The sequence below is a fragment of the Carya illinoinensis genome, chromosome 9, assembly GCF_018687715.1.
Source record: "Carya illinoinensis cultivar Pawnee chromosome 9, C.illinoinensisPawnee_v1, whole genome shotgun sequence".
NCBI classification, from domain to species: domain Eukaryota; kingdom Viridiplantae; phylum Streptophyta; class Magnoliopsida; order Fagales; family Juglandaceae; genus Carya; species Carya illinoinensis.
In genome coordinates, this window is record NC_056760.1 from 15,840,745 (window position 1) to 15,854,484 (window position 13,740).

At 36.6% G+C, this 13,740-nt stretch overlaps 2 protein-coding genes across 3 annotated transcripts; one reads left to right on the forward strand and one right to left on the reverse strand.

Annotated features, from left to right (window-relative positions):
- The first annotated feature begins 228 nt into the window (after positions 1-228).
- On the forward strand, positions 229-9,660 carry LOC122275928 (DNA-binding protein DDB_G0278111). 2 transcript variants are annotated; one of them, XM_043085273.1, is made up of 8 exons: positions 229-427; positions 3,939-4,004; positions 5,013-5,078; positions 5,185-5,234; positions 5,363-5,427; positions 9,069-9,160; positions 9,264-9,335; positions 9,419-9,660. In XM_043085273.1, exons 2-8 carry the CDS (start codon positions 3,987-3,989, stop codon positions 9,455-9,457), a joined length of 402 nt encoding a protein of 133 aa, XP_042941207.1. In that variant the 5' UTR covers positions 229-427; positions 3,939-3,986; the 3' UTR covers positions 9,458-9,660. The 2 variants fall into 2 exon arrangements, with proteins under 2 accessions (XP_042941207.1, XP_042941208.1); XM_043085274.1 differs by lacking the exon at positions 229-427 and adding an exon at positions 640-731.
- Positions 2,083-3,641, reverse strand: LOC122276849. Its single transcript, XM_043086747.1, has 3 exons — positions 3,236-3,641; positions 2,917-3,011; positions 2,083-2,352 (listed from the first exon to the last, which is right to left on the reverse strand). Exons 1-3 carry the CDS (start codon positions 3,639-3,641, stop codon positions 2,083-2,085), a joined length of 771 nt encoding a protein of 256 aa, XP_042942681.1.
- Positions 9,661-13,740: the final 4,080 nt, after the last annotated feature.

A 13,740-nucleotide genomic window follows, 5' to 3' on the forward strand; every position in this document is an offset into this window, starting at 1 on the left:
ATAATTATGTGCTAATTTATATATAAATATAATGTGATTGATTAAAAAGTAAATTTTATGAAAAATAATATTAATTTAAGTTTTAAGTATGAATAAATCAGTATTAGTATACATATTAGTGCGCGACTATATTTATATGTAGTAAAATTCGACTCTAAACGTAGGCCATACCAAAACGCACCGCTTGATGTAACTCTCCGCGCTCCGTTTCGAGTTTGTACAAGGGGGCCTCCCAACTTCAGTTCACTTCACCAAATCTCGAATACCAGACTGTCTTCCATCTTCTGCTAGGGCTTCTTGTGTCTTCCCCTCCTAGCTAGGGTTTCTAACATTATCTCTCTCTCTCTTTCTCACTGTTTCGTTCTTAGAATTTTTCTTTGTGAATCGTTACAAACCTGATCAGATTTCTTTCGTTGCTGTCATACGGGTATGAATTGCTTTATGAATCCTTACAAATTTGATCAGATTTGGTTTATTTTTGTACAAATCCGAGTGCAAATTTTTCTAATGGTCTGACGAGGTTTTGTTATTTTCTTTAGATCTACACGTATTACATCTTGTTTTTAGATTTTATTTCGTTTAGTGTAAACGGGTATGATTTATTTAGTGAATTTATACAAATTTGAAGGGATTTTCGTTGGTTTCGTCTCTCTCTGTCTGTTTCTTTGTTAGAAATTTTCTTTGTGAATGGTTACAAATCTGAACAGATTTCTTTCGTTGCTGTCATACGGGTATGAATTCCTTTCTGAATCCTTACAAATTTGAACAGATTTTGTTTCTTTTTGTACAAACTCGACTGTAAATTTCTCTAATGGGCTGACGAAATTTTATTATTTTCTTTATATCTACGCGTGTTAGATCTTGTTTTTAGATTTTATTTCCTTTAGTGTAAATGGGTATGATTTATTTAGTGAGTTTATAGAAACTTGAAGGGATTTTGTTTGGATCTGCATTGGTTTCGTCCTGTGGGTATGAATATTTTGCTGAAGCTCAACAAATTCAAACATAATGTGTCGATGTGAATTTGGTGTCATTCATATACATATGATGTACTTAATTATTCTGTTAGAATTAAGACATCCTGCAATCACAGAGAGGGAAAAAAAAACATACCCAGGAGATGCCATGATTTAGAACGGCAATCAATTGCAAGGTGACCGAGAAGCTTGTGTGGAAAAGTGAGTAGAAACTGAAGAGAGAAAGCAGATGAAGCAAACGGTTTGTGGGAAGTTAGAATGGAATAATTATAAAACAGAGAAGCATAGAAATGTAGAAAGACCAAGAAGGTAGTCGGTCTGAGAAAGAAGCAGAAGAAAACAAAGTATAAAACAGAGAACCATAGAAATGGAGAAAGACCCAGAAGGTAGTCGACCCGAGAAAGAAGCAGAACAAAACAAAATGAAAATTTGTCATAAAACCAGGGGCAAAAAAGGGGAAAAAAATAATGGACGAAAATTTGTATGTATTTGCTCTTGCGTACTGTTCACCTGGATTGGCACTTATTTAATAGAGATAGATATATATTTGTATGTATGAATGAAAAAAAATAGGCAGCCTAAAGTCATCATCTGTCTGTTTTAAGCTTATTAGTTCAAAATTGAGGGATAGGCGTAGTTGGGTTTGCTCTTGCATGCTATCCATAAAAAAATGGGTTTGCTCTTGACTTTGTGATGCTCGAATTGAAGCAATAGACTTTTGTTTAGTAGTTGGTGACATATTTGCATAGTTACACTGTGTGATGCCGGAATTTATTTATTTTTGATAAGTAAATATAATATATTAATCAAAGAATGGGCAAAGCCTGTTACAATGTATAATTTCCCTAGCTAAGTAGGAGCAGTGGATATAAGAAAATCATGAAAAACTACGCTATTAAAGTCGAGTGCAAATGCCCAAGTACAAAGAGTTCTAGTAAAGTAAACTTTAAATTCCTCCATCGATCTCTCTTTGTCGTCGAACGTCAGATCATTGTGCTCTTGCCACAAACACCACATTATGCATATAGGGATCATCTTCCACATCGCTTTAATCTGTTGGATACCTCGCAAATTTACCCAGCTGGCCAAAGCTGCTACCACAGTCTCAGGCATAACCCAAGCCAACTCTCCCAAGAACTTCATTCCACAACCCTCTCACTACCTCATAGTGTAGTAAGAGATGGTTCACAGATTCACCCTCCTTCCTGCACATGCAACACCAATGGGCAATAATCATCCTAAGTTTCCTCAAGTTATCAGTTGTGAGAATCTTCTCCAAGGAAGCAGTCCATACAAAAAACGCCGCTTTTGGTGGCGCCTTATGTCTACAAAGCTTTTTCCAAGGGTACTGGATATGTGGTTCTTGGGTTAGGGCCTTATAAAAAGAGCAAACCGAGAAAGTACCTTTACCTGCAGGTATCCACCACAACATATCCTGCGAGCTACTCGGTTAGCTAGAATACAAAAATACAAAAGGCTGAAGAAAGCTTCAAAACTGCTCATCTCTCAATCTTGTGCCGCTCTACTGAAATTGATGTTCCACTGGATTTGCTCCCCCGATCTCACCAATATATCTGCCACTAAAGCATCTATGTCACTTGTAACTCAGAATAGTGAAGGAAAAGCATCCTTTAGAGCAATATTATCACACTAAGTGTCAAACCAGAATTTAATTTGGGTTCCCTCTCCTAGACAAAGTCTAGTGTGACGAGGGAAGACCTCCCACCCTCTTATATTTTTCCACCCTCACACTTCTTTTGTGCACCAACCCCCCCCCCCCCCCCCCCCCAATAGACCCCCATATTTGCTCTCAATCACCTTCTTCCAAAGGGCTTTCGGTTCCTTATGATATCTCCACAACCATTTGCCAAGTAGTGCCCCGATTAAAAGCTTTCGTATTTCTAATGCCCAAACTACCACTCGAGAGAGGGCTACATACCTTCTCCCACTTAACAAGGTGAAATTTGAATTCTTCCCCCACTCCTCCCCAAAAGAAGTCCCTTTGAAGTTTCTCCAGGCTGAGTGCCACTCTTACTGGAATAGGGAATAGGGACAAAAAATAGGTAGGTAGATTAGAAAGTGTGTTATGGTGATACCCCCATATGATAAGATTGAGGGTAGGTGGTGTATGGATCTCACATTGCTTGGGAATGAGAAGTTCTTACTTTTTATAAGGTTCCATGGGGCTCCAATTGTATCATTGACTAGTCATTTTGTAGTATAGGCCATGTGGTTAGGGCCTTCCATTGGGGTGTTACGGTTCTTGATCAGGGTAATCCTACCACCTTTGGACAGGTACATTCTCTTCCAACCAACTAGATGAAGCTCCACTTTCTCTATCACTAAATCCAATAATGGAGCCGCTCTCGAGGCAGCTCGTAGTGGAAGTCCGTAAGTCATAGGTAATGCTGCAATCTTACACCCCAAAATACTAGCCAACTGTCTGATGCATCGAACTCCTCCAATAGGCACCATCTCTGATTTTTCCAAGTTTAATTTCAGCCCAGATGTTGCTTTGAAACAAAGGAGGAGTACCTTCAAAACTCGAACCTGGCTAGGATCTGCTTCACAGAAGAATAGGGTATCATCTGCAAATGGAATGTTTCTTTGAGACTTACCCAAAGATTCTCTCTTCATCACTCTTTGCGCCTTCACACTAACCATGCTGCTCACAGTCCTAGATCTATATTAAATATGTTTGTTTGATCAAGTTGTGATAGTTGAATATGGTGTCATAGCGGGATGTTACAGTTTTCTTTGTGCAATATAACCTAATAGATGCAAAACGTTTGCACCTCACTTCTGCTGATATGATTTGTTAATCACGTTTCCTAGAATATGATGCCTTTGGGTATGGTCATATGAATTTGAACGTTTTCTCTCCTGTGCCATTAATTATTGTTTTTAATTCCTGGAATATTTACTTGGATTTCTAAATCGCTATTTTTGTTTAAAAAAAAGGCTGATCCTGAGTTAGAAGCAATTAGACGCTGAAGAATACCGGAGCTTATGTCTCAACATGGAGGGGTAAGCAATCATCTCTTTGAATTCGTACAAATCCGTTCACATAATGGAATTGCAACTTGATTCTTGTGCTTCGATATTGATTCTTACCACGTTTATTGATATATAGACAAAATTATGAACAGTAGAAGTATAAAAAGACCAAAAACAGATAGATGTCTAGAAATATAAAAAGACCAAAAAAATTAGTCAGCAGATGAAGAGCAGAAAAAGAACATAATGGAATTTCGTGATAAAAGCAGGGGCAAAATAGGGAAAAAAAATAATGGACAAAAATTCACTGTTCATGTTCGATTCACACTTATTTAACCAAGGCAGAAAAAGAACATAATGGAATTTCGTGATAAAAGCAGGGGCAAAATAGGGAAAAAAATAATGGACAAAAATTTGCTGTTCATGTTCGATTCACACTTATTTAACCAAGGTAGATATATATGTATATATATTTTTATGTATGAATGAAAAAGAAATAGGCAGCCTAAAGTCATCATCTCTCCCTGTTAAGCTTATTAGTTCAAAATTGAGGGATAGGCTTAAATGGATTTGCTCTTGCATGCTATCCATAAAACAGTGGGTTTGCTCTTGCATACTCTGACTTTGTGACGCTCGAATTGAAGCAATAGACTTTTGTTTAGTTGTTGGTTACATATTTGCATGATTACACTGCGTGATGCCAGAATCAAAACGTGTGTTTTGCTTTTCAAATGGAATATCACTTTCAGACTTACTGAAATATTCTCTCTTCATCACTCTTTGCGCCTTCACACTAACCATGCTGCTAGCGGGATGTTACAGTTATCTTTGTGCAATATAACCTAATATATGCAAAAAGTTAGCACCTCACTTCTCCTGGTATGATTTGTTAATCACATGTATTGGTTTCCTAGAATATGATGCCTTTGGGTATGATCATATGAATTTGAACGTTTTCCCATGTGCCATTAATTATTGTTTTTGATTCATGGAATATTTACTTGGATTTCTAAATTACATTTTTTTTGTTAAAAAAAGGCTGATCCTGAGTTAGAAGCAATTAGACGCAGAAGAATGCAGGAGCTTATGGCTCAACATGGAGTGGTAAGCAATCACCTCTTTGAATTCATACAAATTCGTTCACATAATGGAATTGCAACTTGATTCTTGTGCTTCAATGTTGATTCTTACCACGTTTATTGGTATATAGGGAAATCAACAAAACTCTGAACAGCAGAATGCTCAGGAAGATGCCAAGAGGTTTTCTTTCTAATTTAGTTTGTGAACTGAGTTATGCCTCGAATGCTCTGTCAGTTGTAGGGTTTTTACTGTTACTTTTAAACAAACATTCTGTGAGTAATATTTATCTTAATGAGGAATTAATTTAGGGAGGCAGAAGAACGGAGGCAAATGATGCTTAGTCAGATTTTGTCAGCTGAAGCACGAGAAAGAAGTAAGTCCAAATTCAAAATTAGTAGCTGAAGCCATTTATCAAGACTCATTTATTGTCTTCAAATAGATGGTCATACCTTCATACCTTTGTTAGCTCTTTTTTTTACCAGCATAATTTACTCTTGGGTATTGCTTATCTAAAGGAAGCTTATTTTGTTCTTGATTTATTTTTATGTTTGATGTTCTACTCCGTGTGGTTAAGGTATGTAAGTTGATGTACTTAGTAAAAAAAAAAAGGGTATGTAAGTTGATGTACTTATTAAAAAAAAAAAGGGTATGTAAGTTGATGTTGCATTCTTTGTTACGATATCATTCCTAGTGACCCAGGGAAAGTCAAAACTCCCATTTGGACTTACACTCCAAAGGAATTAGTCTTTTTTTATTTTATTTTAAGAGTCTGTAGCCACCCTCATAGCAGCTCCGTACAAAGGAATTAGTCAATATTACTTTGAATGCCTTGAAACACTATTAAGGCCAAGTGCTTCACCCCCTTGGGGGCAATGTCAGATCTAGGGGTGACAATATGTGACACGACGTATTAACCTAACACGAACACAATACGAAATTAGTAGGTTTAGGTTTGATGTTAATAGGTTCAGGTCAAAATGGGTTGACCCGTTAAGACATGATTCACTAATGGGTCAACCCGCTTAACTCGTTAGTAACTTGTTTAGACCCATTAAATTTGTTTACTCAAAATTACAATTATATCCTTTTTAACCTATAAACAAAAATACCCTAAACCTAGTTCTTAGTTGAGTCAGTTTTCATGAGTCACGATTGCCTCCCACACTTCTTTTGGATTGTAATTGTAGTTTTTTTATTCTTAATGTGATTTTAACTATTGTGTGAAATTATGTTAATGGGGGTCAAATGGATTATTTGGGTCAATTGAACTCATTCACATGAATGGGTTAAAACGGGTCATGTCGTATCAACCCGTTATTTTAATGGGTTGTGTTAGGGTTTGGAAATCTGACCTGTTAAGCTTAATTGGTCGTATTCAGGTTGACCCATATCGTATAATATACACGACTTGTCATGACACGAACACGATCGGTTAACATGATTTGCCACCCCTAGTCAGATCCTATTCGCCACCATTCTAGACTGAATTCAGGGTATTGCAATCTTCCTCACTCAAATTCCTACTGTATTTTTCATGCCTGCTTAAAGTGGCACGGCTCAAGGAACACTAGTGTAGCTGAAATTGCATCTTATACCTTTTGTAAAGAAACAGGGAAAGTCCAACCCACTGCTGGGTTTATAATCCAAAAAGGTCTAGCCAATAATTCAATCCTAGGGAAATGACTGGTTATTTATGACAGAGGTATGGCATTGAGGAGGGCAATAACCGACACTATCATGTTGGTGGGGTGCAAGTTGTTCTAATGAGGTCTGAGGATCATATGGGGTGGGATTATGGAAGCATGTAAGGAGAAGTTTGGGGAAATGTTCTAATCATACTAGATTTGAAGTGGGAGGCATTTCCAGGATTAGTTTTAGTATGATTCGGTGCATAAGTCTGGATGTAACTTAAACTTTCCTTGGGTCTGTATGGGTTTGTTGTGGCCAAGAGCTCTAATTTGTGGTGCATGAAATAAATTAAGGAAGAAAGAGGTAGATTTATTAAGAATTTTGTTACTGTCTTTAATGAGTCTTTCATAGAAGAGTTTTTATTTTTTATGTGAGTCTTACTATTAAAACATAGAAAACTCAATGAAGGACTCAAAATGAAATAAAATAAGGAAGAAAATAGTTAGAATTATTAAGAATTTTATTAGTGTCTTCAATGAGTCTTTCAGAAGAATTTTTATGCGAGTCATACCATTAAAACACAGAAAACTCAAAATGAAATTCTCATATTAAACGTATTAGGTTGTTGCTTAAACAAAAATTTTTTTTTTGAAACCACTACCAGACTTGCTCCTGCAGAAGCAAGAGCCAAGAAAAATATAAATAAAACTTGTTTCATTGCCCCTACGTTGGAAACTCTTTCTTAGGCAAGTAAAAACTTTAACTAGACAGGAATATAGAAGCTCCAGCTAAGACAGTAATGGAAACTCCCACAATTGTAAACTTGTACATGGCAAGTCTTATCATTCTAATACTTACATTGGACCCAAAAGGTCTGATACTTGGTTAGATTGTAGTTGGCTAGTGCTGTATGTTGCTGATGGATCGAACCCCCATATGTTTTTATTGCATTCATTAAAAAGGTTGTGGAATCTAAACTAACATAAAGCAAGAATAAGATAAATTGATTCATCACTCAAGACCAAACAACTAATTATACAACCATACAAAACCGGTGCATTATTTCATCTTTCTCTGTGTGTTTGTTTGTCCAGTTGTAAAGGATTCATTTCCAAGGGATGCCATTTATTACACTCGCATGCTCTTGTTAAACTAAGAATTTCTAAAGCTAAACCTCATTTTGAAACCTCTTTTCTGTCAATTCTAACTTTCTGATAGAATGATTGTTGAGGTTACTGATATAGAAAGTATTGAGCTAGAATTGCTGCATTGAAAAGGTGTTGATTGAGCCACAAGGAAATTATTTCAACCTACTTATCTCTACGGTTTGGTTTCGGATAGAATAGAGCATGAGCTTGGCTCTGGTTTATTACTGTGAAAGAATCAAGAGATAATAATATTGCCCATAAAAATAGAGAGTTAACCCCTAGGGGTTGGCTCCATGGTAAAGGCCTTGGTCTTGGTGGTATGCTCCCTCCAAGTCTAAAGTTCGAATCCTTTTGGGTGCAAACAATTTCTAGGCCATTGGACTGGGGGGGACTTCCCATTGATTACCCGAGGCCATGTGCACCCTTGGGATTAGTCGAGACTTTATTCTTGTACAACCGGTGCCAGTAAAAAAAAAAAAGGGAGAAAGAGAGAGCTACCTTGACTAACACTTGATAGCTTGAAAAATTGATTGCCTGAGAATCATCTGTAACTGGAAGGGGTTTCCTCGGCAGCACGCTTTCTTAACTGAACTAGGCTTCACCATTTATGGTGGAAAATGATTTATTAGAACCGGACTAAGGGGTATGCCATTGAGTTTTGGTGGATCTGTTTCTAGAATCAATTTTTTCTTGTCTTTTTCCACCAAGGAGAAAAGGTAAATATTACTCATTAAAAAAAGGTAAGTATTAATCATTGTCTTTATGGTATTGAATTTACAGCCTTATCCCTTGCTTTAAATTCAAACATCGGGAGGAGATGCTCTTTGATCCAAGGACTAAAATTCTAGGATAGGATGTTGATTTTGATCAACACTTTCAAAACCAAGTCTCAGATTAACTATTTTTTAAACATCGAGAAGTGAAGACAACCTGCTACGTGAATGATACATGACAGATGTGCATGTGCTTCGCACCAGATGTAACTATAAACTAATGTTGCAAATGGGCTTTTGTATAAATGGTTTATGTTTTACTTATGATTACGTTGGGAAGAACGTCCACCACTTCCTTGTAGTCCAAGTGTCTTCTTATGGTAATTTTCGTAGTATTTGCTGGCCAAACAATTACTTAAAGGTATTGCTTATTATAAAAAAGGCTATTAAAAGATTTTAATGACTGTAGACATCTCTTTGCAAATCAGCAGCATGTAACTTGTGATGCTAAGCTGTATGTGCAGTTGCTCGAATAGCTCTGGTAAAGCCTGAGAAAGCAAGAGGCGTTGAAGACGTTATACTAAATGCCGCTCAAAGGGGTCAGATAGTTGAGAAGGTACACGGAATCAACCTTGCATTTCAGTGCTATATCTTGCATGCTAAATATCAATTATAAAAGAACAGTTTGACCATCATATGCTTTACATTTTTATGTTAAGGTTTCTGAAGAGAGGCTCATATCATTGCTGGAACAAATTAACACCCAAACTTCTAAACAAACCAAAGTCACAGTAAGAACATCATTATCTATTGAAAGTTTTTCAAATTTTACTGCATAATCCAATTTATTATCTTATATTTCAACATTTTCCAGATCCAGAGGCGTCGGAGTGTTCTTGAAGACGATGATTAGCTCTTTATCTGGAACTGAGTGTGTTAAAGTAATTACATGATGCTTTTGAGTGTGGTTTGTTAACGATGCAATGCTTTGTTGGTTGTTTATTAACGAAGAGCATGATCGTATTTTGCTTAGTGCAATGTAATGTGATGTTGACGATTCGAAGCTTTCATTCATACTTGGTATCAATATTAGTATCTTTTGGGTGTTATGCTTTATGGATTTGGACCTTTCGGAGTTTTTACAAGGAGAAAAGCTTCAAACCGGATTTGGTGTAAATAATAATTTACACCATTCAATAAAAAGCGCAGACACGTAAGAGATTCATGTAATTTACCGTGGCTGAGTTGAGAACGCATTTCCCCATGTTCTGGTTTTCATTCTCCTGAAGGCTTCAATTGCTCTCTCTCATGTCGTGAATTCGATAGATCCAATATCTCTCTCTCTATTATCTCGTGAACTCGACAGATCTAGTCTCCTCTTCTTCATGAACTCGTCGATTTCCTTCTTCTCAACAGGTTGTGAACTTAATTCTCCATCCCGATTGCCCAAGCTGGTGGTCTAGCTCGCCTTTCATCCGAAGGTCTATTTTTGGTTCTCGTTCCTATGATTCTTTTCTAACCCAAAAAAAAACAAAAAAATAGCAATATTTGTACTGCTATTTTAGTTTGCCTATTTAATTCATTTCTCACGTTCTTCTCCTCTAGTTGGTCGGATAAAATTCTGAAATACTTGTAGAACAAAATATGCTAATTCTAAACCATTTGCAAGCAATGCATGAAGTGATCGGTTTCTACAAAGAAAATACCTACATAATAGTAGAGACATTTAATTCGCTTGGTTTTAATGTGTATGGAGGGAAGAATGCACCAGATGTCTGGGTCCACTTCCCCGGTCAAAGTTCATGGGATGCATTCAGTGAGATTCTGGAAAAAGCTCATGTTGTTACCATCCTGTTTCAAACTTGCAAGCAAAGGGTTGGTGCATTTGGTCATGGGAGCAATATTTCGGAAGCTTGTAAAAGATTCAAGTAGAGGGGGTCAAGAATAGGGGCTGAGGATCGGATAAGAGGAGAGAGAGTGTGTGGGACGAGAACAAAACCTTTGGATTCGGAGGTGAGAAAGAGAGAGAGGGGAAAAGAGATTTACGTGTGAGGAGAGATAGGAGAAGAGTAATTCTACAGGACAACCATTGTAGCAGTGCACATAGCGCACTCACTACGTGGCTACTTCAGTTAATTTTTATTTTTATTTTTATCTTTTTTTAAAACCAAAACATGCGTTTTGTTTAGAATTTGAAATTTGGTTTCTATATTTCACTCCCATTCGAAACATCCTGCGAAAGCCCTACCCTCCTCCCTCGACGGCAGCCTGCGCTAGCAACTGTCGTACCCAACTTCACCTGGCGATGCCGTCTCTCTCTTCAACGCGACTGAGCGATGCTCCTTCGTCTTCTTAGCGCCGCTGCTCAATGTGAGCCAATTGAACATTGCAAATATGATCTGAAGGCCCAGACATTACTCTAGAAGAGCACTGTTTCACCACCGCCCCTGTTCAGCTTCTTATGTAACATTTCAAGGTTCATTTTTTCTTCCATACTGGACATTCTTCTTGTCTATTGAGATATGTGAATTTAGGGTTTTGTGAGATAGATATTGTAGCTTAGTTAGGACATGGAGAAAAATGCAGAGTGTGTTTTCATTTGAAGGTTACTTTCTCCAAGATTGTAAAATATGCTTCTTGGTAGGATTTCTGAGGAAGACCTTAAGCAAGTTTAATACTTTGAAAAAGAATAGATTTCCATGACTGTTATTTTCTTTGAGACTATAAAATATGCTTCCTGGTAAGATTTTTGAGAAAGAGCTTAAGCAAGTGTAATGCTTTGAAATAGATTTCCACGACTTTTGTTTTAATTTTTGGTGTGTAGGTTTTTTTGGGATTTGGCCGCATAACTTGTCTAATAATTAATGCACAGACTTCTCTTCCAGGCAAAGCATCTGAGTTAATGTTGTAGATCCAGTAGTGAAAGCATCTTAAGTTTATGTAGATAACTTTAAAGAATCAAACAAAAATTAGTAAGCTAATTAAGTGAGTCATGTTGACCCATAAGCATGCAATATAATAATAGGAGTCACCACTTAATTTAAAATAAGTAATCATCATAAAACTCGTATCTTTTAGATCAGCTTAAATAGCCATGTAAAGGCTCTAACTCACCAAAAGTTAGAAAATATAACGTAAATTAATATTATGTTTATGATCCGACTCAGGTTCATTGCTCACACTAATTACTACTCACAAGAGTATTAGCCCGACGCAAGTAGTATTTAAGTAATAAAATGGACCCCCCGCCCTCTAATTGAAGTCTAAAGTATGAATTAACTGAAAAACTTTAATATAGCCACATGCAACCTGCATGCTTGCATCACACACATTGCACAAAGAGACGCAAGAGATCTATCTTGGAGGAGAGCGAGATCTATCTAATCAAACTACTACAATGTGACCTATTCAGAACCCAGATCCACTATTTTCCATTAGAAGGTTGTAGAGATATGATGATACTAACGAGGAACCTTTAATCTAAAATTTATAATCCCACATCATCCCACTTTTTTGAGTTGTCCAATGTCATTGTGAAATCAGACCTACTTTTTTGGAAAATTTTTCAATTGCTCTTTCTTGAAATCTTTTTTCTTTTATATTTAAATATGCACCATGCCAACATATATCTTAAATCAACTTTTATTCAATGGTATGTTGTCAAATGTTACGAAGTTCATTTAAGATACACAAATGATTCTAGAAACTCTTTCTCTTTATGAAATGAGAACAACCATTTTTTAGATTTGAGTTACGTCATTATGAATCTAACTAATTGCATAATTGCAGCATCCTTTTGATGTAATTATGCCCGACCCTCCGCTAAGTAATCCAATAGATTTAGCCATTTTGATTCATTTCAGGTATATTTATTTGAATTTTTAAATTTAATACATTAACATGTTAATTTCTTTAGAGTCATTCCATTTTGCCTAATAACATGCCTGTTTGATCATATGCCACTTTATATACCCTACCCTCCGTCGAATAATCCAGAGGACCTGAGGCAAGAAGTGCCCTCGATGTCAATTGTGCCAACTAGTGCAAAATTAGAACAAAATCTTAGAAGTCCATTTAGGATGCTGGATGAAAGTTTTCATGACGCTGATGGTATTACAGTTTTGTTTGCCTGAATTTTAAGCTATTATTTTTTTGATGCTAATCCATCCATATGTTTTCATTCTTAAAAATGTTTTTCAACATCAATGAATATTTAGAAGGTACCACTGTTGTCCCGGATGATAAGGTACGGGTTGAAGTACCAAGATTCGATATGGAATTTGACAGTGCGAAAGAGCTTATGACCTACTATAAGCAATATGCTAAGCAAGATGGTTTTGGTGTAAGGACATTCAAGACTAGGAGAGATGATGATGGAAGGCCTGTGTATGTGACCATTGGTTATTCCTATGGCAGGAAGTACCAACCTAAGGGTAGTAATATCTCGAAGCCATGACCAACAACTAAAATGGATTATAAGGCGAAGGTAAATGCGACATTGAACAAGAATGACAAATGAGTTTTCACCATTGTTAAAAATGTGCACAACCACATAACTATGATTCCCAATAAGACAAGACTTTTGTGATCTCACAACTGTCTAGATGAATAAGTCAAAGGATCCTTGAGCTCAATGATAAAGCCAGTATACGAATGAATAAGAATTATTATTCTCTTGTTGTTGATGATGGGGGTTTTGAGAATTTTCAATTTCAAGAGAAAGATTGTTGGAATTTCATTGACAAGGCTAGACATTTAAGGTTGGGTAAAGGAGGTGACGAAACACTTAATTAGTATTTCAAAAGAATGAGAGATTAGAATAATGGCTTTGTTCTAACATGGACGTGGATGATGAGGGAAGGCTACGAAATATGTTTTGGGTTGATGCACGAAGTTGAGCAGCCTATGAGTATTTCAGAGACGTTGTAACCTTTGATACAACGTACCTAAAAAATAGATATGTGATGCCTTTTGCTCCATTCATTGGTGTTAACCATCATTGGTAATCCATACTTTTCGGGGCGGGATTGTTTTCAAGTGAGGACACACATACTTTTGTGCAGTTGTTCCAAATGTTGTTGGATTGCATGAAAGGTCAGGCATCCAAAGCCATCATAACTTATCAAAATCTGGCAATGAAGAGTGCTATTGCCATTATATGTCCCAAAACTCGCCATAGATATTGTTTATGGCATA